This window comes from Neofelis nebulosa, chromosome 13 (genome assembly GCF_028018385.1).
Source record: "Neofelis nebulosa isolate mNeoNeb1 chromosome 13, mNeoNeb1.pri, whole genome shotgun sequence".
NCBI classification, from domain to species: domain Eukaryota; kingdom Metazoa; phylum Chordata; class Mammalia; order Carnivora; family Felidae; genus Neofelis; species Neofelis nebulosa.
This window is the reverse complement of record NC_080794.1, coordinates 89,812,532-89,835,419: the sequence shown is the minus strand read 5'-3', so window position 1 is coordinate 89,835,419 and position 22,888 is coordinate 89,812,532. Positions and strand designations below refer to the sequence as shown.

Here is a 22,888-nt window from a genome sequence, read left to right as displayed (position 1 = left end):
AGATCGTGACCTGAGCCGAAGGTGGAGCTTAACCAACTGAGCCACCCAGGGGCCCCTTATTTCTGGACTTTTCATTCAGTCCCATTTGCCTATTTGTCTGTCATCAGTACAACCCAGTTTAATTATAGAGTCTTCAATGGTACGGTTTACTATCCAGTGGTTTAATTTTATTTTTTCATTTTTATTGATAAAAATATTAACGTAATGAATGTTTCTCTGATTACTGCTTTAAGTCCAATCCATAGAGTCTGGTATGTTCCTCAGGGTTTTCCTGCCTATTCTTGCATGTTTGTTTTTCCATGTGACCTTTGGTAGCAACTGTGTAAGTCCATACAATAATCTGTTGGTGTTTTTACTGGCATTACATTGCATTTATCAATTAACTGTCATCTTTCAAATGTTAAGTCATCCTAACCTAGAATAGAAGATGCCTTTTCATTTGTTCATATCTACTTTTGTGTCTTTCAAGAATGTTTTGAGTTTTCCTCATATAGGCTCTGTACAATTCTTATTAAACTTAATCCAAAACGTTTGACCCTCTTTGTTGTAATTACTTAGAATGGGCTTTTCTCTAATACTTTATTATATTATATTTGAAGGCAGTTTTTGTAGGTTAACTTTGTATCCTAATATTCAAGGGGTGGTTTTATTGCTTGGGTTAGTTTTATCTTTGATTCTCTGGGGGGTTCCAGATATACATTATGCTATCGTCTGCAAATAGAGATCGTTTTACTTCCTTACCCATTCTTATGCCTCTGCTTGATGTATCTTTTGTAACTGTACAGGGTAACATAATACCTCTAGGGTAGGGCACTGGTGAGCACAAATGGAGATCGGGCATCCTTGCCTCCATTTTAGTGGAAATGCCACCAGCCTTTTCCCATTAAGTAAGATACTGGCATTAGGAATAGTGTATGTATATTTATCATGTTAAGAATATAACTCTCAGGTCATGATCTCACGGTTTGTGAGTTCGAGCCCCGCGTTGGGCTCTGTGCTGACAGCTCGGAGCCTGGAGCCTGCTTTAGATTCTCTCTCTCTCTCTCTCTCTCTCTCTCTCTCTCTCTCTCACACACACACACACACACACACACACAAATAAGTGATTAAAAAAAATATATGTATATATACACATATATATACATATATATGTATGTGTATATATATATATATAAAACTCAATTTCTATTTTCTGTGATTTTTATAGATGGGTTTTAAATTTTGGCAAAGGGTTTTTTAGTATCTGTATAGATAACCATATGGTTTTTTCCTTAGGTTTATTAGTACAGTGAATGCTACTGGATTTCTTAATATTGAACCCAACTTTCATTTCTGGAAAAAAATCCTACTTGGTCACGGTGTGTGGTCTGGTATTAGATTCTGTTTGTTAATGTTTTATTTAATATTTCTGCATTGATATTCATGAGGGGTACTGGCCTGTGATTGTCCGTCTTTATTGCTCTTTACCTGGTGTGTCAGTGTTACACTTGCTTCATTAAAGAACTTGGGAGCTTTTTCCGGCCTTGTCAGTGCTCTGGGCAGTTTACATGGAGCGTTGGAACCATCCGGCGATGAAGGTCTGCTCGAACCCCTGAAGCTGTCTGTCCGCTGCTTCTGTGGGGTGCCTGCCTGCCCAGGAACCGGCTCTTTTTCTTCCCTGCGGTCATCTGTCCCGCGTTCCGGCTGCAGTGGGGCCAGCCTCGGTCATCTGAGTGTCCTTAGGAACTTGTCCTTCTCAGCTACGTTTTCACGTCTGTTTGCACAGATGTCTGTCTGCAAAGCCGTCTCTTGGGATTTTTAAAATTTCTTGTTTCCTCGTCACTTTCCCTGTGTCATTTCTTATTTTCTGTATTTGTGCTTTCTCCCCTTTTTTCTTGAGCAACTTAGCTGGTGGATTGTCTGTTTTGTCACTTACCACCCCCGCCACACACACACACACACACAAACAAGACTCAGAGTTATTGTTTAACTCTAGTGTTTTAATGGAAAACTCCACCTCATTAATCAGTTTTTCCCTCCATTGTTTCTCTCCATGCATTTTCTTTTGGGTTACTCTGTTGTTATTTTTATAGTTTTTATGAGCTGAAATTTGTTGGTTTATTAATTTTGTTTTTTCACTTTTATTGATAAAAATATTCATATAATGAATTTTTCTCTGACTACTGCTTTAAATGCATTCCCTAGGTTCAGATACATAGTGTTTTCTGTGTAATTACTTTTTCAAAATTCTGTTCTTTTAGTTTGTGTTTCCTCTTTCACCTAAGAGTCAGTAATAGGATTTTTGAATATCCCAGTGGAAGTGCCTTTCTGTTTTGTTGTTGTTGTTAATGATGTATACTTACATTGCATTGTGATCAGAAGGTATTGTCTGCAGTGTTTCTACATTATGGAAATTGTTGATGTTTTCTTTGTGACCTAAATACACCATCACTTGTGGTGAATGTGCTATAGTTTCTTGAGAAGATGTATATTCTCGGTTATCAGGGTGTGCGGTTCATTGCGTATCCACAAGATCTGCCTTGGTTGATGGTGTTGCTGAGATCTGTCTCCTTACTTACTCTTCTGCACTTGCTCTGTCTTGTACGGAGATGGTGTACTGGATCTCCCACTATGAGGACGTTCCTACCTGCGTCTCCTTGCATTTCCTGTTGTGTCTGCTTCGTAAAAGTGGTGGTTGTATTATTTGGTGCACATATTTCATGAGCATTGTGTCTTTGTTGCAGACTGTGGCTTTTAACATAATGTTAACAATTTAACATTGTACATCCTCTTGTGTTTACTGCTTTGGGACTTGAATCCTACTCGGTCTCCTTCTTTTTGTTTTATTTACCTTTGTCCGTCCTTTTAATTTTTGGCTTTTCTGAATGACTTTATTTTAGGTGTGTGTCTTGTACGCAGCAACAGGTGGGGCTTGTTCTGTGAGCCCAGTTAAAAACTGTTTTCTTTTAATAGGGGGGTATTTGAACCTATTTTTACGTCCTTAGTAGCCTGTGTGATTAAACTCTTTATTGTCTCACTTTCCTGTTTCTTTCTCGTATTCTTTAATACACCTGTTGCTTACACAGCACTGACCTGTCCATTAATCAGAGTGTTTGCCCTTTACCTCTTCCTTCACCTCACGTTTTTCAGTTGAATTATTTCTGCTTTGTCACTATGTAATTTTTGCACATCTGCCTTTCAGCTTAACTACACCTTTACTTTGGTCTAAAATATGCACTTACGTATTTTTGAATGTGCCTCATAAATCCTTTGCTGGAGCCCCCAGTCATCACTAGATCAGATAAAGCTGACCTTCAGAAGGGCCGATTGGGGGTACTGTCGTCCAAGTCCCTGGTAAGGCCCGTGCCAGTCAACTTCCTTTGTGTCTTCATTAATCTGGGCTCGCGGGCCTCGAGGACTTTGTCCTTACCTTTGAGACCCCATAGCTTCATTAGGACACGTCTCAGAGTTGATTATCCTGGGTCATTTTTCCCAGGTACCCTGTGAGAACTTTCGTTTGAAGATTCAGGCCTTTTTCTATACTGGAAATGTTCTTACATGTTAAATACTGGCTTTGCGGTTCTGTTTTGTTTTCCTCTTTCGGGAAGCCCGACTCACGGGTGCCACTGCTTCGTGTTCTCTCCCTGCTACGTCTGTCCTCCTTGTGTCCTGTCTTTCCTCGGTGCCTTTGTTACTTTTCATTTGGAGTTATTCTCCTTGGATGCTCTGTAGTTTATTCCTCATTTCTTCCTTTGTTTTTAATTTTTTGATATTTGTTTTGAGAGTGAGAGAGAGAGAAAGAGAGCAGGGGTGGGGCAGAGAGAGAGGGAGAGAGATAATCCCAAGCAGGGTCCATGCTTCAGCGCAGAGCCTCACATGGGGCTCGATCCCACGAACCGTGAGATCATGATTTGAGCTGAGATCAGGAGTTGGACGCTTAACCTACTGAGCCACCCAGGCGCCCCCATTCCTCATTTCTGAGATAATTTTGTTTTCCTTCCATTATTTGATGCATCTGCTCACGTCACTTTCTCCCTGTTTTGGTTCTTTTCTGTTTTTAATTTTATATTTCTGATTCAGGGTAGTCTTTCCTGTCCTCAAATGTTTGAATATGTTTATGATTTTAGGGTGTAAATTCCAATTTTCTTTTGACTCATGGTGGTTTTCAGGAGTAACTCTTTACGGTATTGAGTATTTTTAAAAGATTTCTAGTCTGACGGCAGCCTCTGCGGTTAATTTGGCCCAAGTGCAGGTGCCTCGGCCGCTGTTGGCTGGCTGCTTGGTTTTGGTGAGGATGGGCAGGTTGAATCTCATATTTCCTTTTTGCTCATAGGACCCTACACTCTGCCTCTTTCTTTTTAGCTTTACACTCAGTTGCCAAAGGGTGCTTCTCCCAGCCTTTTTCCTGTTTTCTTCCCCAGAAGCTTGGAGTTTTGCCGATGCCCCTATAAATGGTGTCTGTCCCCTTCTGCCACATGTGTGCACCTTCAGCCCCTTCCCTGACCCAGGCTCTCTGCTCAGGCACTTGGTAGCTCTTTTGTGTTTGTACTGGACTTGCTCACCCCTTTGCTGGTGCTGCCCTGTGTCCTGTGCTTCTTCCTTGTGCCCCCGCTCACCAGAGCTCACGTCGGGAGGTGCAGGTGTGAGCTGGGAGCACGAGGCGCCCCGCACTGGCACCTGCGGGCTTTTCTGTCTCTCACCCTGTTTTCTGTCGTTCACGTTCTCTGTCTTCACATCGTCCCACAGTGTGGTCTTGAGTAGACTCGTAGTTTGGTTAGGGGAGCCGTAGGGAAGTCATGGCTCGTAGCCAGCCTTGTCTTTGGCCACCTGGAGGTCGAGCACTTACCCCGAGAATGTCTTCTCAGTGGGTTAAGGGGCTTGGAGTTCAACATTTTCCAGTTTAATCTCCAATTTCCATTTAGCCTGTAAGGCATGTTAGAGGTCAGTAAAACTAGCACTCTAAACCCATGATATAAGGTTTCTATCCTGAGTAAATCCACTGAGTAAAAAACTAAAGTCAAATTAGAAAGTACAGACAGGTATTAGCACAGACGATAGAAACGTGGTACGAACCTTGGTGATGGTTTGCCAGAGGCCGGATGCCGGCCCCGGGCCGAGGTCGGGCTTCACCGCCACACGCAGGGGTCCTGTCGCTCGTCAGCTGGGCATCACTGGAAACGGGGTGGCCCTTCAGAAGGCTCAGTCTTGGGATCTTGAGAGTGAATGCGTTTTTCCTTTAGTGTCAGAGGATTGCTTTCGCGGTTGGCCTTCTTCAGTTCCTGGGGAAGCAGAAGCCAAGTGCTGACTTTCCCAAAGCTTATCAGTTACAGAGCATGTGTGCAACTTGAAAATAAGTACGATTAATTTGCTCCTCAGTGTCAGCAAGACCATAAAGAATTACTCACCTGTGAATTATTCATCTCGTATTAAGAAAGTTTGTAACTCGAAACCAGGCAAAGTGTGTTGAAGCACATAACTAGTTTCTGGAACAAAATTGATAGGTTTTGTATATTTTCAATATCAGTAAACCAGTCACAATAGTTTATTATAAGAGTTTCGCCCAAAATTGTTGCAGATGGCTACTTTAAATCTATAAAGCTAAGTAAACACCAAACAGTGCTACAAGTAATGAGGTTAAATGTAACTGATGGAATGGGTTCCTGAAAGACAACGTTTAAAGTCACCCCCCGAACACCCTGTAAACTTGCCGGGCTCTGCAGGGTCTGTATTTGCAGCTGACATTTTCCGAAAGCAAATCCAGTTAGCGTCGTGTGCTCTAGGAGGCTCTCTGAAGTGACATTTGGTGTTTTTCAGAAGCGGGTGTGCAGGAGACTCGAGGCGGCTGGGCAGGAGCGAGGCTGCCCCCCAGTGAAGGTGAGCGCCCCCATGTCCTGGAGCGGCGAGGGGCTCCCTGACAGCGGCCAGCGGTGGCCACGCGCGGGGGTAGGTTCCATTCCCACCAATCCAGCTGTGACCCATTTAAATATTTTAATAAAAATTGTAAATAATCACTGTTCTGATACATCTACGGCTGTGATTTGTTAAATAGATTCCTCACAACGGTGGAAGGAACTCGGCCCAGCCTTGCCCGAGATGTATTGCGGGGGAATCTGTAAGTGCATTAACCTTCTCGCTGTGACATAAAAGACAGACTTGTTCTTAAATATTAGATCCATAAAACAAAGTTAATAAAAACGGCAATTACATTTCTAAGGAATGAGGGATGTAAATAAAAAGGTGCAGATTGATTTAAGCTTTTCTTGGCATTCTGCTGGGGTGCAAACTGATTTGTTTCTAGCTTCAGCTTGGAAACAGAAATGAAAATACACTTAAAATTTTTTCTTAACACAGAGTTCAGGGAAGGGAACAGGCCACTGGATACATTTAATAGAGATCATTTGAGGACGTCTTGGAGGAAAGCCCCTGACCTCATTTAATTATCCGAATAGGGATGGACATTGTTTTCTCTTTTCCCTGCTTAAGCTTTCTTTCGTGTTCCTGTAAACTTTACAGAAACCACAGATTTCAGAGGGAGAAATGCAGTATTCCCACCATTAAATCAAAGTAAAGGAGGCCTAACATAGCCAGAGTCACATTCCCCATCTCCTGTATTGGGCAGGATATCGTAAGGTTGGACACTAGCATCATATCTTTGTTATTAATTTTGGACTTACTCTAAGAACAAGTTAATATGTCTTTTGATAACCTCTGTAATTCTTGGGGGTTTTTTATTTTTAAATTTAGAATTGTAATATCACAATAAAATGGAATTACGTTTAATTGACACATAGAAACCAGGAGAGAGAGAAGAGAGAGAGAGAGAGAGAGTGTGTGTGTGTGTGTGTGTGTGTGTGTATGTATGTGAGTATTTCTTAGATTTCCCCCTACAGATTTTTAGAGAAATGTATTGCTCTGTTTCTGATAAGCAAAAGATTGAGTCAATAAATTATAAGATTTTCAGTGGATATATTGCAGGCTACTGTATTTTCCAGTGAGAAGCAATGGTTTTGTTTTTAGTGAAGACCTAAGTGTCGGCTATCGCCCGTGTGAACCTCTGGTCCCCTGAAGTCATTGGAGAAATAGAAACCAAGCTCAGTGTTTGACTTGCTTTGTAAAGGTGTGCTTTTCGATTTTTTTTTTAATGTTTATTTATTTTTGAGAGAAAGAGAGCATGAGCAGGGGAGGGGCAGAGAGAGAGAGAGAGGGAGACACAGAATCCTAAGCAGGCTCTAGGCTCTGAGCTGTCAGCACAGAGCCCACGGCGGGGGAGGGGGGGGGGCTCGAACTCACGACTGTGAGTTCGTGACCTGAGCCGAAGTTGGACGCTCAACCGCCTGAGCCATCCAGGCGCCCTGCTTTTCGACTTTTTGTGGTCTTTTCGTCAGGAGAATTCCTGCGCGTTGTGCTTCATTCCCTGGTGTAGTCCTTGAACAAGGGCGGAGTCAGAGATCCAGCGGTCGGAACTTACTGTACTTTAGGTTGGTTCGTACAACAGCTGCACCTGCGCTGGATACAAATACGTGATGTTTACCTGGAGAGACACGGCCCCATTGTGAGTAAATTGTGTAAGTGCTGGTGACTAGATGGTGACCTTCCTTGTCCTCGTCCCATTTCCATGGAATGTATCTCTCAAATCCCCCCGTCTGTTGGGCAAATACTTGGAACGTAGTATGGATTCTTACTGCTCTAATAGGTTGTGTTCTGGCATGAATGGCTTAAAGAAAAAAAATTTGGCTCAAACAGCTGATTGGATCATTTTAGCTAATATTCTGTTTGAACAACAGTATCTATTTGATTAGGATTTTTCCTTCCTTTGTAACTCCCCAGGCTTGCCTCTGTTATGTTTCATAGGAAATGAATCTGTGAGCAGAGAACCTATATTGATATGTAAATACATCATTTTTTCGTTAGTGCTCGATATTCTTTTCATCTAAATTTCAGAAGCCGACTTTAAAAAATCAGTTTCCCTTTATCTGTAGTCATTCTCAATAAAACTTTACCCAGGCTTGGGTGATTTAATATTTACACCCACTGTTTCTAAAAGTCTTATGTAAATAAAGATTGAAATGTGAATTTGAAAAGTCACACCTCTTGATATTTGAACAGACTATAGCTGCGTATATCTTCTTTTTCTAATAATACGGCTAGTTTCTCTCCTAAGCTTTTAAAATAATAAGACGCTATTTTTGTATTCTGGAACATCAAAAGGTTCAGTGTTAAATAAAAAGCAAATAGTATTTTTAGAAATGTGAGATCCCAGGGAGCAGTGCTTACCAGGAAATCACCAACAGACAGCAAGTCCAACTTTCAGAAGACTTCATTAGACACACGACTCCATCCACAGACGTGTGCCCGTGCACACAAGTGTGCCCCTTCTGTACCACTGTTCCCGTAGTGGAGCCAGGGTGGTGACCTTGGGTCACAGAGAAGCACAGGGCGCACCGGGGAGTCTGTGGGGCCCTGAAGGGAAACTCCCCTTCTTTGGTGCTCCCCGCCTCCCCCCACAACCTCCTTTGTGCCTCGTTTTCTGGTGTGGTTCTGACTTGGCGGGACCTCACCTGATCGGCCGGTCCTGCCCTGAGTCCTCAGGCAGCTGTCGCAGCTCGGAGCCTGAGTTTCTGCTGTCATTCTACTCCTGAGCTCTTGGTTTTTAGCACGAATCATTTCTCATGAATGCAGGGTCTTGGCTTCTCGCGTATGCGGGGACTTTTCGGTTGCCCTTCTCCATCCGCCTCGTCGCCCAGGCTGGCGCGTGGTCTCCTCCCTGTGCGGTCTGTTCTGGCTCCCCTTGCAGCGATCGCCATTTGGGCCTTGCCGCGGGGTCTCTGCTGTCGTGCGTGCTGTTCCTTGGAGGCACCTTCTCTTAGCCCTGCTTCATCCTGCTCGGGTGACCGACGGCTGCAGTGAAAGTGGCCCCTGTCCTTGCGGTGGGACGTGGCGTTCCGTCCTTTGGGGAGTCCACCCTTCCCCAGGCCGGGGTGCCCCCTCTCTGCAGCCCCGTCCAGGGCTGCGAACCTGGAGGCAGTGCCAGTGGCCACCATCGCTGATGACCTCTCCTTCGTGGGCGGTTCCAGGACTGGGCCACAGCCTGGCCACGACGCCTCCTTTCTCGGGTCAGGTTAGCCCGCTGGGTGCAGGGCCCACGGTGGCCGAGTGGACCGTGGAAACCGTGCCATCCTTTGCAAATTCTAATCCGTTCGATGAAACCCAATAGGGCCGTGGAAGGTCTGTAGGGCAGTCAAATGAAGGTACGTGGTGTGGGGGTGGGGGCACCGTAAGGCAGGAAATTGTAGGAAAAGCAGATCTCCCTTGTTCGTTGAGGTGCTGTGTCCTGGCACCAGTTTTCCAAGTGGCATCCGGTCCCCGTCACCCTAGCTCCCCAGTGCATGAGCCCTGCAGGGGCAGGGCCACCTTCAGATTGTATTGGGTCTACATGATGGTCGCCTGCCCGGTTTTTCTCAGCTCTGTGCCCCACCTTTGCTCTGCTCTGTGTTGTGGAGACTGTGCTTCTAGACTCCTTGGCTTCTGGTTTCTGACCCTGGACCCTGGAGTGTGAGGGAGGGTGGGGTGGAAGCCAGGGCACCTCTCTCCCCCCACCTCACCCCCAAGGCAGCCTCTCAGCCCCTCCCTCCAAGATGCCAGCTCCTGTAGAGTTAGCCCGCTTGCCCCCAGCTCCTGCCAGGTGGCACGGGCTTCCGGGCTCTGTGGTCATTTTGCTTCCGCTTGTATTCCGTGCCGGGGCCTGTGGCTGTCTGCGTGGGGGCGTGGGCTTGCCTTGACCTCCCCTGCGGGGCTTCTCTGCTCTTCTGTGAGCGGTTGAAGCCATATTAAATTCCCTGCGTGAAATACCTGCATTCGTTTCTGAACTGTATCCTACCTAATTGCCTGAAGAGCAGACCAGTCCTCTTGGACAAAAAAAAAAAAAAAAAAAAAAAAAAGATTGCAGTTTTAAACACGGGCCTCTGGGTCTCTGTTGCCCACCCTCAGGCCTCAGGGTGTGGTTCAGCAAGCGTGGCGTTTTGCAGCACGGGCAGAGCCTGCCCCAGCCCGGAGCTGCCTGGGCGATGTGGTGAGCCCGGGCATTAAATCGAAAGAGTCAGGCCCTTTAATATTGCTCATCACTGGTGGTGTTTGTTCTGTTATCTGGGGTGAGCTGGGTTTTATTACCTAAACTGGTGCTGAATTGCCACATAAAAGCCGATGTACAAACCACGATGTTTTGGTTTTATGGATCCCCCCCCACACACACACACCCCAACAAGTTGATTTTAGATAACAGCCTGTTCATTAGTGATGAGGGCAGGTACTAAGGGGAGTAGACCTAATAAGCCTCTGTGCTGTTCCCACGCTGACACTGAAGTCCCTTGCCTGACAGTGCAGGGGAGGGGCGGGAGAAGGAGAGGCGGGCGGGGCGTGGGGTGTGTGGTCCAGCCTGTTGTCCAGCCTCCCGGCTGCAGCAGCCCAAGTATGGTTACTCTGATTCTGAATGGATATTCTTGTTTTCTTTGTACTTTTTATCTCCGAATGCGTGACCTTTAAAATATTTGTTTTGTGTTATTTACCCACCTGTCTGATTGGTAAGTGCTTCCTACATCTGTGGCATCTCTAAATACTGGGCTGAGACAGGAACCAACCCAGGGCCCAGGGTGCAGAGAGCCTGCCTTTCTCCTGGCCTGCGTCACAGCAGGAGGATGGCTGTGGCCAGGCTTAGTGGTCCAGGCGTCTAGCGGGGACGAGGCCAGGATGAAAACGTGGTGTTCTGACGCAGACGAAGGATGATTGATGAGCAGCTGTTTGCTCTTTGTGCCCCGTTTCAGCACTAGCTGCTTCTGGTCAGTCCTTCATTCTTATGTCCTGAGAGAGGAAAACACGATCAGGTGGGTTCAAGGGAAATTTCATCGATTATTCCATGAGGATCAAATCATGCTTGTGCATTTCCCCAGCTTGGCCAAGGATGCCAGAGTTTGTTGAACCTCGTGCATTCATGCTTGAGGAGAACGGGGTCCACCATGGTGGGCAGGCAGGCGGGCTCCAGTGGTCACCGCAGCCCGCCCCTCCGCCCGCTCCTCTCGGCTGGTCTTTGTGTGTGTTTACAGCCCGCGTGCCAGCCTCACCAGCCCCCCAACCCCGCACATGGCTGCAGAGATCAGCTGTCACCTGCTGAGAGGTGCTGCAGTGAATGAGTGAGTGAGTGAGTGAGAGAGAGAGAGGTGTCCTTGTGGACATCACTCCCAGATGCCAGGAGAGTGTCTGGGCTCAGACACAGCGCTGAATTATTCAAACTGGATGAACACGCTGGCTGAGAAGAGTTTGGCTATGTCAGTACAGCCAAGTGTGAATCCCAGAACAGATGAGTTTGGATAGACTTCTTACCAAATCTTCAGATTTAGCTTCTGACAGTAAATGTTTTCTCTAGAATACAGCAACCAGGAAAATTGTTTGTTGTTTTTTTTTTTAATTTTTTTTAATGTTTATTTATTTTTGAGACAGAGACAGAGCATGAACAGGGAGGGGCAGAGAGAGAGGGAGACACAGAATGTGAAATGGGCTCCAGGCTCTGAGCTGTCAGCACAGAGCCCGACGCGGGGCTCGAACCCACGGACCGTGAGATCATGACCTGAGCCGAAGTCGGACGCCCAACCGACTGAGCCACCCAGGCGCCCCTGTTTTGTTTTTTTTAACTATGTTATTGAGATCAGAGCCTTCAGATAACTAGAAAAACCAAGCAAACATTTCTTTCTTGCAAATAAAATAAGTTAAACTGTGAGGAGATGGTGAATGGATTGAAAACACTTTAAGAAAGATGTAATTTAGACTTGCTAGGGGCATGTTAGGTGCGCTGATGCAAATGTATCCACCTTCTGGTACAGATAAAAGCATGAAACGCATAGTTAATGTGTAATAAGTGAAGAGAGAGAAAACAAAAGCAGAACAATAGATACACACCCCTGGTGGCAGTTACTAAGTCCCCACCTTTGTTGAGTTTGGTCCTAGAGTAGGCCGGGGGGACCAGGGGATGGGGAGGCTGGGGGACTAGAATTCTGATGTCCAGAGGCAGATAGATGTGACTTTGGCCAGTGGAGGTGTGGGAGCTAGAACCTGGACCCTTGCCTAAAGTTCCGAGCCTGGAAGATCTACTTGTCCCTTAAGGGGACTAGAAATTAAAACACCAGGCCATACACGGGTGTCTGGGCCCCAGGCTGGTTCTCTTTCTCAGTGGTACAGGAACCAAAAGCAAAGCATGAACACAGAAATAGATACAGACTCTCGAAGTCCATTAAGGCCCCGGATAGTGGCAAATGCAGAATCGTCCTGCGGGCACACCTCCACCATCCAGAGCACACAGGCTGCAGAGGTCAGACAGTCTGCACTGAGGATGCCAGAACAATTGTCAGAACAATACAAATGACACCCGTAGATCTATGGCTGGGGTGAGGGGGCTGTTGGGGACGCATCAGGAATTATAACGAGAATACAAACCCCCAAGACTCTGAAATAGAAAAGAACTTGAAATTTGCCGTAAGACTGATTGTTTTAAATTTAAAAATGATTGGGGCGCCTGGGTGGCGCAGTCGGTTAAGCGTCCGACTTCAGCCAGGTCACGATCTCACGGTCCGTGAGTTCGAGCCCCGCGTCAGGCTCTGGGCTGATGGCTCCGAGCCTGGAGCCTGTTTCCGATTCTGTGTCTCCCTCTCTCTCTGCCCCTCCCCCGTTCATGCTCTGTCTCTCTCTGTCCCAAAAATAAATAAAAAACGTTGAAAAAAAATTAAATAAATAAATAAATTTAAAAATGATTAAAGGGGAAATAGAGCCATAATCAAAGATGAGTATAGTGTAAAACGAGAATTGGAAGGTTGAAAAAACTAACCTAAAAGTGAGTGACATGGCCACTGAAGTTAGATGTAGTTAAAGACAGAATTCGTGAACTAGCTTTGTCTGGAGAAGTCATCCAAAGCACCTCACGAGATTATAAAGAGACAGAAAGTATAGAAGGTGTGATGCAGAGTCTGAGGAAAGAATGGAAACCCCATCAGGAAATCCAGAAGGAAGGAGTTTAGAGAAGAGGAGGAAAAAATAATGAAATGACCTGACTTGAAAAGATTCATGGCTTTTGGAAAGATAGTAGCTGAGAATTTTCCAGAATTAAAGGAAAGACATGTGTCGCCAGACAGTCTTGAATCAAAAGAACAAGGTGACGAAGGTCACCTGTCAGATGTCAAGATCCATTACAGAGTGATAAGGGTTAAGACAGTGCTGGCCCAGGGATAGAGAAATAGACCAGTGAGATAAAAGGGAGAGTGTTAAACTTGCATATACGGCAACTGACAACAGTGTAGAGACTCAACGGCAAGTCAGGCGGGAAGGACAAGGTCTCTCAACTGTGCTAACTTACGTGGCCATCTACATGAGGAAAGGTAAGAGCAGATCTCTGCCTCACAGAAATCAATCCTGGGAGGTGGGGGGAAGGTTAAAGACCCTAAATGTCCACACAGAATTGTACAATCTAACAAACTCACAGGGGAAGGATTGGTATATTTGGCTATGAACATAAGCTACGTCGCATGCCAAAATCCCTCCACACTGTTGAAGAAGATCCCATAAAGCAGGGAAGACATTTGTGACATGCCAAACAGAGACTCGCAGATAAATGGACAAAGTGTATGAATTGGCAATTGAGAGAAGAGGAAACCCAATTAGCCAGTAAACATAAACAGATGTTAAGCCTTGCTAGTAATTAAGGGTATCAAATTTAAGCACCAAATTGGCAAATAATAACAACGATAATAGCAAACCTCAGAAGTGTGGAGAAGGGAATGGGACGTCCATTCCGCTAGTCCTCCTCCCCTGACTTCGGTCCTACCTCCTTACCCTTTCCCCTGGCTTAGATGGGAAGGTTTCCCAAACTTGATCCCTGTCGAGATGATCGGTAGGAGACTGATCAGGAAAGTTGTTCCGAGTCACTCATTAGAAGCCGACGACAGAAGTGAGGGCGGGGTGTGGGGTGAAAGGCTCTGCCCGCCTCATTCGAGGCCGTGCACGTTGACACAGTGAAAGGGAGAGCAGATCCCTGCTAGGGAGGGTGGTGGGCATTCCCTGTGACCCAGAAGATTCTTTCCTGGGAGGAATGCACACAAGGTAATTGTAGTTGTGTTGTTTGCCAAGCAAACAGCCAGAAACCCGACTGTCCTGTGGGACAGTGGGTAGGTGAGTTTGGGTATATGAATTTGACAAAGTATCACAGTAAAAATGGATGAACTTAAGGAAACTACAGAAGGATGTGTATAGAATGATGCCATTTAGATACAATTTTAAACTTGTAAAACATTGATATTAACTGAAGGAAGACATTCCTGAGAATGAGAAACTTCAGGTTCAGGAAGACAAGTTCGTTTCTCCTTAGGGAGTGAGGGCTCAGGATGTACAGGGTGTTCAAGTTGTATCTGTCATGCCCTGTCTCCCAAGCCATGTGGTGCTTCGTGAGGGTGGGTCTGTTTGTGTCTATACCTTTCTTGTGTTCCTGAAATCATGGTGGGTAGGCCTTGCGCATGACCTGTCAGCACATCTCTCATGGAGCTGCTTAGGAGGCAGGGAGGGGTCATGCTTTGGCCACAGACCTCTCGTTGGTGAAAACAGACACCAGGAGACTTTGGAATAGTGTCTTTGACACGCTCAGAGGACAGGTCCTTTGTGGACATGTGGGCTGGCTGTACTAAGCACGAGGCTAGGATGGCCAGCACAGCGGGGATGGCAGAAGAGACAATGTAAACAGACCAGTAACAGTGAAACAAATTGGGAAAGTTAGCAAAAAGCTACCATCGCAGATGGCTTCTTAGGTTAAAAAAGTCCTACTTGAAGTAACAGAAGCTTGAGTTAACATTAGAAAACCTACTGCATTGATCAGAGGAGAGAAACCAACGATCATCCAAATCTAAATAAATGCAGGCTCCAGATCCCACTGATGGGAAGAACTCAGCAAACCAGAACTAGAAGTGTCTGTCCTGGGAAGGTTTAGGGTTCGTCACACTGGGTGGAAGCATTTCCGTTGATGAAGAGGGAAACACGAGTTTGCAGCTGTCGCTCGCTCCCTGACTACCCAGGGAGGGGTAATGCTTCCATTTTGGACACCGTGAGATGGGAGAAAAGAAGCAATGGTGTAACAATTGGGAAGGAAAAGATAAGTTTTTATTTCAGATGATACAATTACCCACATAGGAGATCCAAGAGAAGTCACAGATAAAGTGCTAAAACTGATATTCATCGCACTTGTTGGATAGAAGATGAACACTCAAACAGGATAGATGAATGGATAGAGAAACTGTAGACACACTCCATGGAATGTTACCCAGCCATAAAAAAGAATGAACTTCTGCCATTTGCAACAACGTGGATAAACCTCGGGGGTGTTACGCTGAGTGGGGTAAGTCAGAAAGAGACATACCGTGCAGTCCCACTACCGTGTCGGATCTTTTATTTAAAAACAAAAGCGGCTGATACATACTGAGAACAGGCTGGTGGATGCCCAGGGTAGGGAGTTGGAGAAATGGGTGAAAGGGATCAAAAGGTGAAATGGAAACAAAAATTTTAAAAGACAGCAACAGCAGCAGCAGCAGCAGCGGGTAAGTGGATTCTTTAAAGTCCTCAGACTCCTCACAAGGCAGCCTGCTTGAGATCGCAGCATCCCCTCGAGGTGTCAGATGCCCCTTCCCTAGAGCCCATGCCCGTGAGCTTGAGAGAAAACGATTTTATGATGATAGCCGGATTTTGGAGAGTCTGTCCTTAGTGCCTGCTTTTGAAGTCCACGAAAGCTGTGTGTACAGTTTTGTTTTTAGCTTTAAACTCAAGGCTTTTCCTATAATGTACCTTCCTCCACATTCCCTATTTTTTTAATGTTTATTATTTTTGAGAGCAAGAGAGAGTGTGAGCGGAGGAGGGGCAGAGAGAGAGGGAGACACAAAATCAAAAGCAGCCCCAGGCTCCAAGCTCCAAGCTGTCAGCACAGAGCCCGACAGGGGCTTGAACTCAGAAACAGTGAGAGAGCATGACCTGAGCTGAAGTCGGACACCTAGCCACCCAAGCCACCCAGGCGCCCTCCTCCATATTCCCTATTTGTAAAATACAGTCTGTCTCGAGCTCAGCAATGTTCCTGTGTGTTCCCCTCAGCCCCGTTCCTCCCCATGGACGTGAGTACCGTGAGTCTCCTTGCTCCGGCAGGTGGAGCAGCCTCTGCCTGTTCAGTCTCCATCTTCTTTTCCCCAGCAGGAGCCCCTGACTCGGCCTCGGAAGGGGGAGGAGGTTGTGGGACGCCACCCCGACTTCAGTTCTGCCCACGTGTCCTTTCCCCCTGGTCTAAGTGCACTGCTTCCCAAACTTGATCCTGTCACAGACAATCGGTGGGGAGGATTATAAACCGTTTGCTCATTACTGTTCTGAGTTGATCATTAGAAGCTGTTGCTGAGTACTGCTAAGTACTGCTGAGTGCTGAGCTCTGTTCCTATTGCCCACTCCCACCCCCTGCAAGGGTCTTCATTGGGTAGGCCCGGGGCGCGTTCCAATGCCTGAGAGCTCTGGAAAAGCTGGAGCAGAGGCAGAACGTGATTTCAGGAATCGGGGCTTCTTTGCCTTCATGTGGGCCCCGCTGTCCTCAACGACTCAGACTCATACTGGCACTTTAACTTCATAAGGAGGTGGAAAGTTCAAATACAGCATTCCTGAATTTCTTAGCAGTTCATGCTGGGACCTGGTGGGATGAGGGAGAGCTCACTCCTGGGCGTGCGCCTCCCTGCTGCTCAGTGCAGGCTCTGTCCTGCACGACACAGGGCCCGGGGCACACTGGAAGGGCACGTCCAGGTTCCACCCTCATCCCCTCCCACCTCACCATACCCCTCTCCAGCAAACAAGGGTGCTGTAGTGTGGTAGTGCTGTGGTCTGTCCTCAGCAGAATGTACCTGCAGAAAAGGCAGTCCCAGGCCCAGGAAATAGGCTCTGGAAGCGGAGCAGGGGTGGGAACATCCCGTTGGCCCCGTGGATTCCTTACCCCATGGAGAGGTATAGCCAGGATGGGCTGGGGAGGTTCCTCTGGAACATGAGGCCCAAGGTGGTGGGTACACTGTTAAGGAAGCTTGGATGGAGGGAGAGAGAGAGAGAAACTCTTAGCAGTAATAATTAGGAAACAAATCACACTCGTATTATTTCTTCTGGATGTGAGAAGCAGCAAGCCCTTGGATGACTAGAAGGACAGAACAAGAACTTCTTAAAGAGTAAAATCTGTTCCACTCTGAGGAGACGGTGAAGTGCATTAAAAGGCAAGTTAGCACTTTAAGAAACGATTTAGACTTCCTAAAGTCTGGATTTGACTTACTGTCCAATATCCTTTAAATTCAACCTGAAGGATGCCCTTCAGTATTTCTTGTAGGGTAGGTCTAGCTGCAACAGATTTTCTCTGTTTATCCAGAGATATTTACGTAGCCCATTCATTTCTGGAGGATAGTTTGGCTGGATATAGAATTCTTGATTGACGGTCTTTTAGCACTTTGAATACACACTGTCACTGCCTTCTGACTTCTGTATTTCTGATGAGAAGTCAGCTGTTAACTTTCTGGAGGGTCCCTCTCCCTCTCTGCCTTCAGGAGGATTTGAGTTTTGACAGTGTTATTCTGCTGTGTTCAAGTCTGGACGTCTTTGGGTCTGAGGCCCTCCCAATATTAGAAACGAATAAAAGCTCTCTTCTAAAACATCTCTCTCTTGGTGGAAATACATTGGAGTTGTATTTTATCAAAAGTGGTATATTCCCCCTGTTTCTTATAAGATTACTTTTTAAGCCCAGTCAGGCCATAAGGTGTGGTCAGTCAGCATGAGACTCACAGGTAAGGCACAACACCCTCTTCCTACCTGTCATGTTGGAGACTTAGCACCCAGATCTCCCCTGTCAGCCACAGGGTGTTGCAGAGTCAGAGGACTAGGACCTTGCTTCTAGATTGGTGATAGGACAGGCTCCTTTTTGGGTGTACCTGTGGCTCTATGCTCCAAGAGGGACATTGACCAAGTGGAACGAATTGAGGAGAGGGAATGGAACGAAGCAGGAACTCCGAGCATTGGCGAAAGGCTTAAAGGAGCAGTTTCTGTGTTTAAGATTCTGGACTCGGTTGGGCGCCTGGGTGGCTCAGTCGGGTTGGGCATCCGACTTCAGCTCAGGTCATGATCTCGCAGTCCATGAGTTCGAGCCCCGCGTCAGGCTCTGGGCTGATGGCTCAGAGCCTGGAGCCTGCTTCTGATTCTGTGTCTCCGTCTCTCTCTGCCCCTCCCCCGTTCATGCTGTGTCTCTCTCTGTCTCAAAAATAAATAAACGTTAAAAAAAAATTCAAGATTCTGGACTCGGCCTTCATATTGATGTGGCTCCGTCTGTCTCATTGTCCCGAGTCTTGTCCATTCTGCCTCCAACACATCTTCAGATAACCCCATCCAGTGGAAAGGGGGCGGCTGGGGGCTGGAGGGAGACCTCTCAGCAAAATATTTTTTTAAAAAAATTTTGGTATTTGGTGGTGCTATTGGCAACAGTAATGATGATATGATGATGATGATGATGATGATGATGATGATGATGGTGAATTAAAGAGCCTGATCTAGTCCCCTCCCCCCGGGATGTCCCTCCCTCAAGAGAGGCCCCATCTTCCCTGGAGTCTTGCCTCCTGGCCCTGTCCACTGCACTCCCTCTCCCAGAGCATCTCAGAGTGAGTTTCCCAAGCTCTGTGTGACCCCATCTCTGCCACTTCCTGTGCCTGGGGCAGTGCTTCCTCGCCCAGGCTCCTGCTGCTGAGGGGCTCAGGACAAGAGCTTCCTGGCCAGAGAAGTTGGGGAAGTGCTATGTCCTTTCCCCACCTTTTGGAGAGTTGATGGGTAGTAGGTGATTAAAGAGCCCAAGAACCACAGTAAAGACTCTTGTTTAAATGTCCTTTTATAAAGGGATGCTTGTTACACATGCAGTGCAGAGGCTATTTTGGGAAACAGAGGCCTGTTGAATAAATTCAACACCTATAAATTTCACAATCTGGGCACAGCATGGCATTCCAGATAGATCCCCTGTCCCTGCCTGTGTGTGCTGTGAACCCTAGCTTCAGTCATCACAGATGACTTCCCTGGTTCTGGGACATTCTTTTTTATTTTTTTTATTTTTAATTTTTTTTTTTAATGTTTAGTTTTGAGAGAGAGAGAGAGAGAGAGAGAGAGCACGAGCAGGGGAGGGGCAGAGAAAGAGGGAGACACAGAATCCGAAGCAGGCTCCAGGCTCTGAGCTGTCAGCACAGGGCCTGACGAGGGCTTGAACTCATGGACTGCAAGATCATGATCTGAGCTGAAGTCAGATGCTTAACCAACTGTGCCACCCAGGCACTCCTGGTTCTGGAACATTCTGATCTGTTCTCACTGCCAGTGAGCCCTCTCACCTTGTAAGATTGTGTTCTGCCTTCTTGGTCCACTAAAATACCTGTCCTGTGTAAAGCCTTTGCTGACTGCTCCTTGGGTAGAATCTGAGATCTCCAGAGCATCTTATTCCAATCTGCCGGGATGATCCATCCTTGTGAAACATGCTCACAAGCCTGGGTGCCACTTCCCCTGCCGTGTGCCAGTCCCAGGTCTTTCGTGTTGGGTCCCTGTGGCTCAGGGCAGTACATACCTTCGAGGAAATGGGCACCATCGTGGACCAAACCACTTTGTCCCCTCCACTGCCTGGCCCAGCCCACCCTTCCTGGCCTCCACAAACCCAAGGAGCCACTGGCATCGAGATGTGCTCTTGGAGAGCAGGGCTCCCCTGCCAGCTGCTGTCATTGGGCCACGGATCCACACTGCTGTCTGCTGGGATGGTGACCAACTGGGACGAAGGTTTCTAGACTCTGGACAAGACCTCTCACTTCACTGTGGCACAGTGTCGGGCCACCTGTCTGCCCCTAGCCATCTGGTCCTTCCCAGTTATTTCTGCGGGCAAAGGCGAGGAGGCCTCAGGTGGGATGGGCAGAAGCCCTGGACTCTTACCAACTGGGGTTACTTCCCCTGACAGGAACCACTACAGCTTCTCTGTGTTGGGTTCCTATTCAGTATTTAGTCAACATCGTTTGAAAAAATTCTATTTCACGGGATGCCTGGTTGGCTCAGTCAGTTGAGCGTCCAACTCTTGACTTCGGCTCAGGTCATGATCTCACAGTATAGGAGCTCGAGCCCCGCGCCGGGCTCTGTGCTGCTGACAGTGTGGAGCCTGCTGTGAATCCTCTGTCTCCCTCTCTCTCTGCCCCTCCCCTGCTCGCACTCTATAGCTCTCTCTCAAATAAATAAACATAAAAAAATAATTCTATTTTATGAATATATATTTTCAGTCTCTTTGTTTTCCTTCATAGCATGTAGGAAAGAAGAAAAATGTTTATTTGAGAACATTCTATGTAACAGGCACCGTAGGAAGTGCCCTAAATATGTTTTATTATATGTTCTGGATACTCTGTAAATGTAGATTCACCTCAGAAATAAAACATTCATACAAGTGTGCGCCCTGTCGTTCTAAACACAGTGCTTTGTGTCAGTGGACAGACAACCGCAGCAAATTACTTCCCACGGTGTACTTTTGTGTCATCATAGGGACATCTTAGCCACACGGAGAACTATTAGAAGGTGCAAGCGGGAAGGCTCCGGTCTGGGTTCCAGCCATCCACGTGCCAGCGAGTGTCGTGTCCTGGATGGACGTGGGCGCCCACCTGTTCACGCTGCAGCCCGTTGTCCTCTCGCTCGGGTGACCCCCGTGCCCACCACGCCAGAGCCAGGAGGACCCCGTCCCCTCAGAGGAGCCTTCCAACCGTTGTTAACCTGCCACAGCCTCCTTTCAGATGTATCGTTTGCATCATGTCAAAGTTAAAAAAAGATTCAGTGTCAGATTCCCTATGAGGTTTGAGGGCCCAGTGGCTTATGGAGCTTCATCCGGGCTCTTCCATCAGGCTTTCCAGTTGTTTTGTGCGTGTGTCCAGGGCTGCTTGTGCTCTTTTTTAACTAAAAGACTTATTTTTATATTTAAAATACTCTATAATCTTAACCTGGATTTTACTAAATGCTGGTATCCAATCTGTTCCATGTAATTCCCCAACCGAAGTTGTCAGGCACAGGGCTTCCTTTATATTAAAGTGAAATTTCTTATTTCTCTTGGGTTTTCAATGCATCGTCGGAGTGTGCAGACTGGCGTCATTTTCCCTGGGTCTGAGGGCTTCCTGACACGTCCTCGTACTTAGTAGGCAAGGTCCTCTCGAAACTACTGGGTTATAGGACGACTCTGGCTCTTTGCCCTCCCAAAGCCCGAGCGGGACGGCGTCCCTGCACCCTCCGTTTTCATCGGTCACCCCCCGGCCATGTTCTGTGCCGGTGCCCGCCCCAGCACTGACATTCCAAAGAGCCGGTCCGCAGTCCCGTGTGTGGTTGTGGAGGGACTTGGTGTTGCACAGAAGGGCAGAAGACTGGGCATTGGGAGGAGACGAGGCCAGTACCCGTGGTGACGTGGCTTACCCAGAATCTCAGGCGCACCGCTGTGTCACAGGGAAGAGATCGGACTGTTCTGCCCCCGGCGGCTTGGAGGTCACCAGTCATTCAGCCCTGGGTCAGGGCACATACCTGGCCTGAGACAAGACCGCAGTCCTCACCAGACAGCCAGGGCTGAGAGCCGTGAGGCTGAGATTTGTGGCCTTAGAATACATGCTTCTGAGGACCTCTCTCGCACTCCTGTCTTCAGAGTGAGACGCATCTGAGCTCCCAGGGAAACAGTGGGAGTTCTGGAGTCCTTTGGTTCACCTTTCTGGTGGGTGAACTTGACCTTCTCCCAGATTCACGGGGACAGGAGGTGGCCACTTAGTACTCATTGTTTTGGTAATTACCGATCGCCCACACATCACCCCAGCTCTTGACGTGAACCGAAAGCTTTTTCTGTGGACGCTAAGCCCCGAGCATCCTCCTGCCTGGTGGAAAGCAGCTCTGTTCAGAGCAGACACACTGGGTGCAGGTTCCCCGTCCCCCGTGGCGTCTGGCCTCGTGAGCCAGTCAGCAGCGTCCTGGAGCCTCGTCCTCCCCGTCCCTCTGTGCGGGGTGGTGGGAACATGAAGCACGGGCGTGCACAGACGGCCGTGGTGACCTCACGGTGTCCTTCCTTGTGCCCCACTGCACAGCCCTCCAACCCCAGAGAGGCCCTCTCCTCTGGAAAAGCAGAAGGGCACGAGAGCACAGAGTGGCAGTGCGAATGACAGAGGCCGGGGTGATGCCGACCGGCAGTTTTGTCACGAGTCCCTGTAGATCTTAGATGGCAGAGGGAGTGCTCACTGCGGAAAAGCCTGTCGGCAGGGCGCTTGGGAGGGGTGGTTTCAGTGCATCCTCCCCATTCATGTCCCAGAGTAGAATGCTGTGGGGTCCCAGGCTTCCAGAGCCATCTTGGTCCCCATCCCCGGACCCACCCTAGCCCAGCCTCCCCCAACCGGCCACCGCACTCCAACCTGGCCTCTGGCCTCCCACTTGGCTCTGAGCGGGCCCCTGCCCCTGCCCGGTCCCCTCGTTTGGGGCCCTGAAGCTTGTGAAGTGTCCAAGTAAGGCTTTGCTTCTTATTGGCTGCTGCATGACCACAGAAGTAATGCGTGTTCATCATACAAGAAGGTGGGCAGCGAAGGCAGGAGCCCAGAAACCACTCACCCAGGTGGCCGCTGTCGGCCTGCCAGATGCGGGCTTCCCTTCATGGCTCACCGTGTGCTGCGTGGGGGCCGCGTCCCCGTCCCTGCAGGAACACGTCCTCGTGAAAGTAACAGGGTACTCCATCCTGGAAGGCACAGGCTGTCGTCGGGACAGCTCGGGCACGATGTGCCCGTTTTGTTGGGACAGGTTGTTTTTAAAGCCTGTAGGTAAG

General features: G+C 47.7%; 1 protein-coding gene across 1 annotated transcript in view; it reads left to right on the top strand.

Annotated features, from left to right (window-relative positions):
- The window catches only part of C13H10orf143 (chromosome 13 C10orf143 homolog), a 46,186-nt gene extending 25,035 nt beyond the window's left edge, over positions 1–21,151 (top strand). Inside the window, exons 2-4 of the mRNA XM_058698153.1 lie at positions 5,794–5,922; positions 6,029–6,091; positions 20,599–21,151. Coding sequence (XP_058554136.1) covers positions 5,794–5,922; positions 6,029–6,091; positions 20,599–20,628 — 222 coding nt within the window. The 3' untranslated portion in view covers positions 20,629–21,151. The remainder of the gene's footprint in view (positions 1–5,793; positions 5,923–6,028; positions 6,092–20,598) is intronic.
- The last annotated feature ends 1,737 nt before the right edge of the window (positions 21,152–22,888 follow it).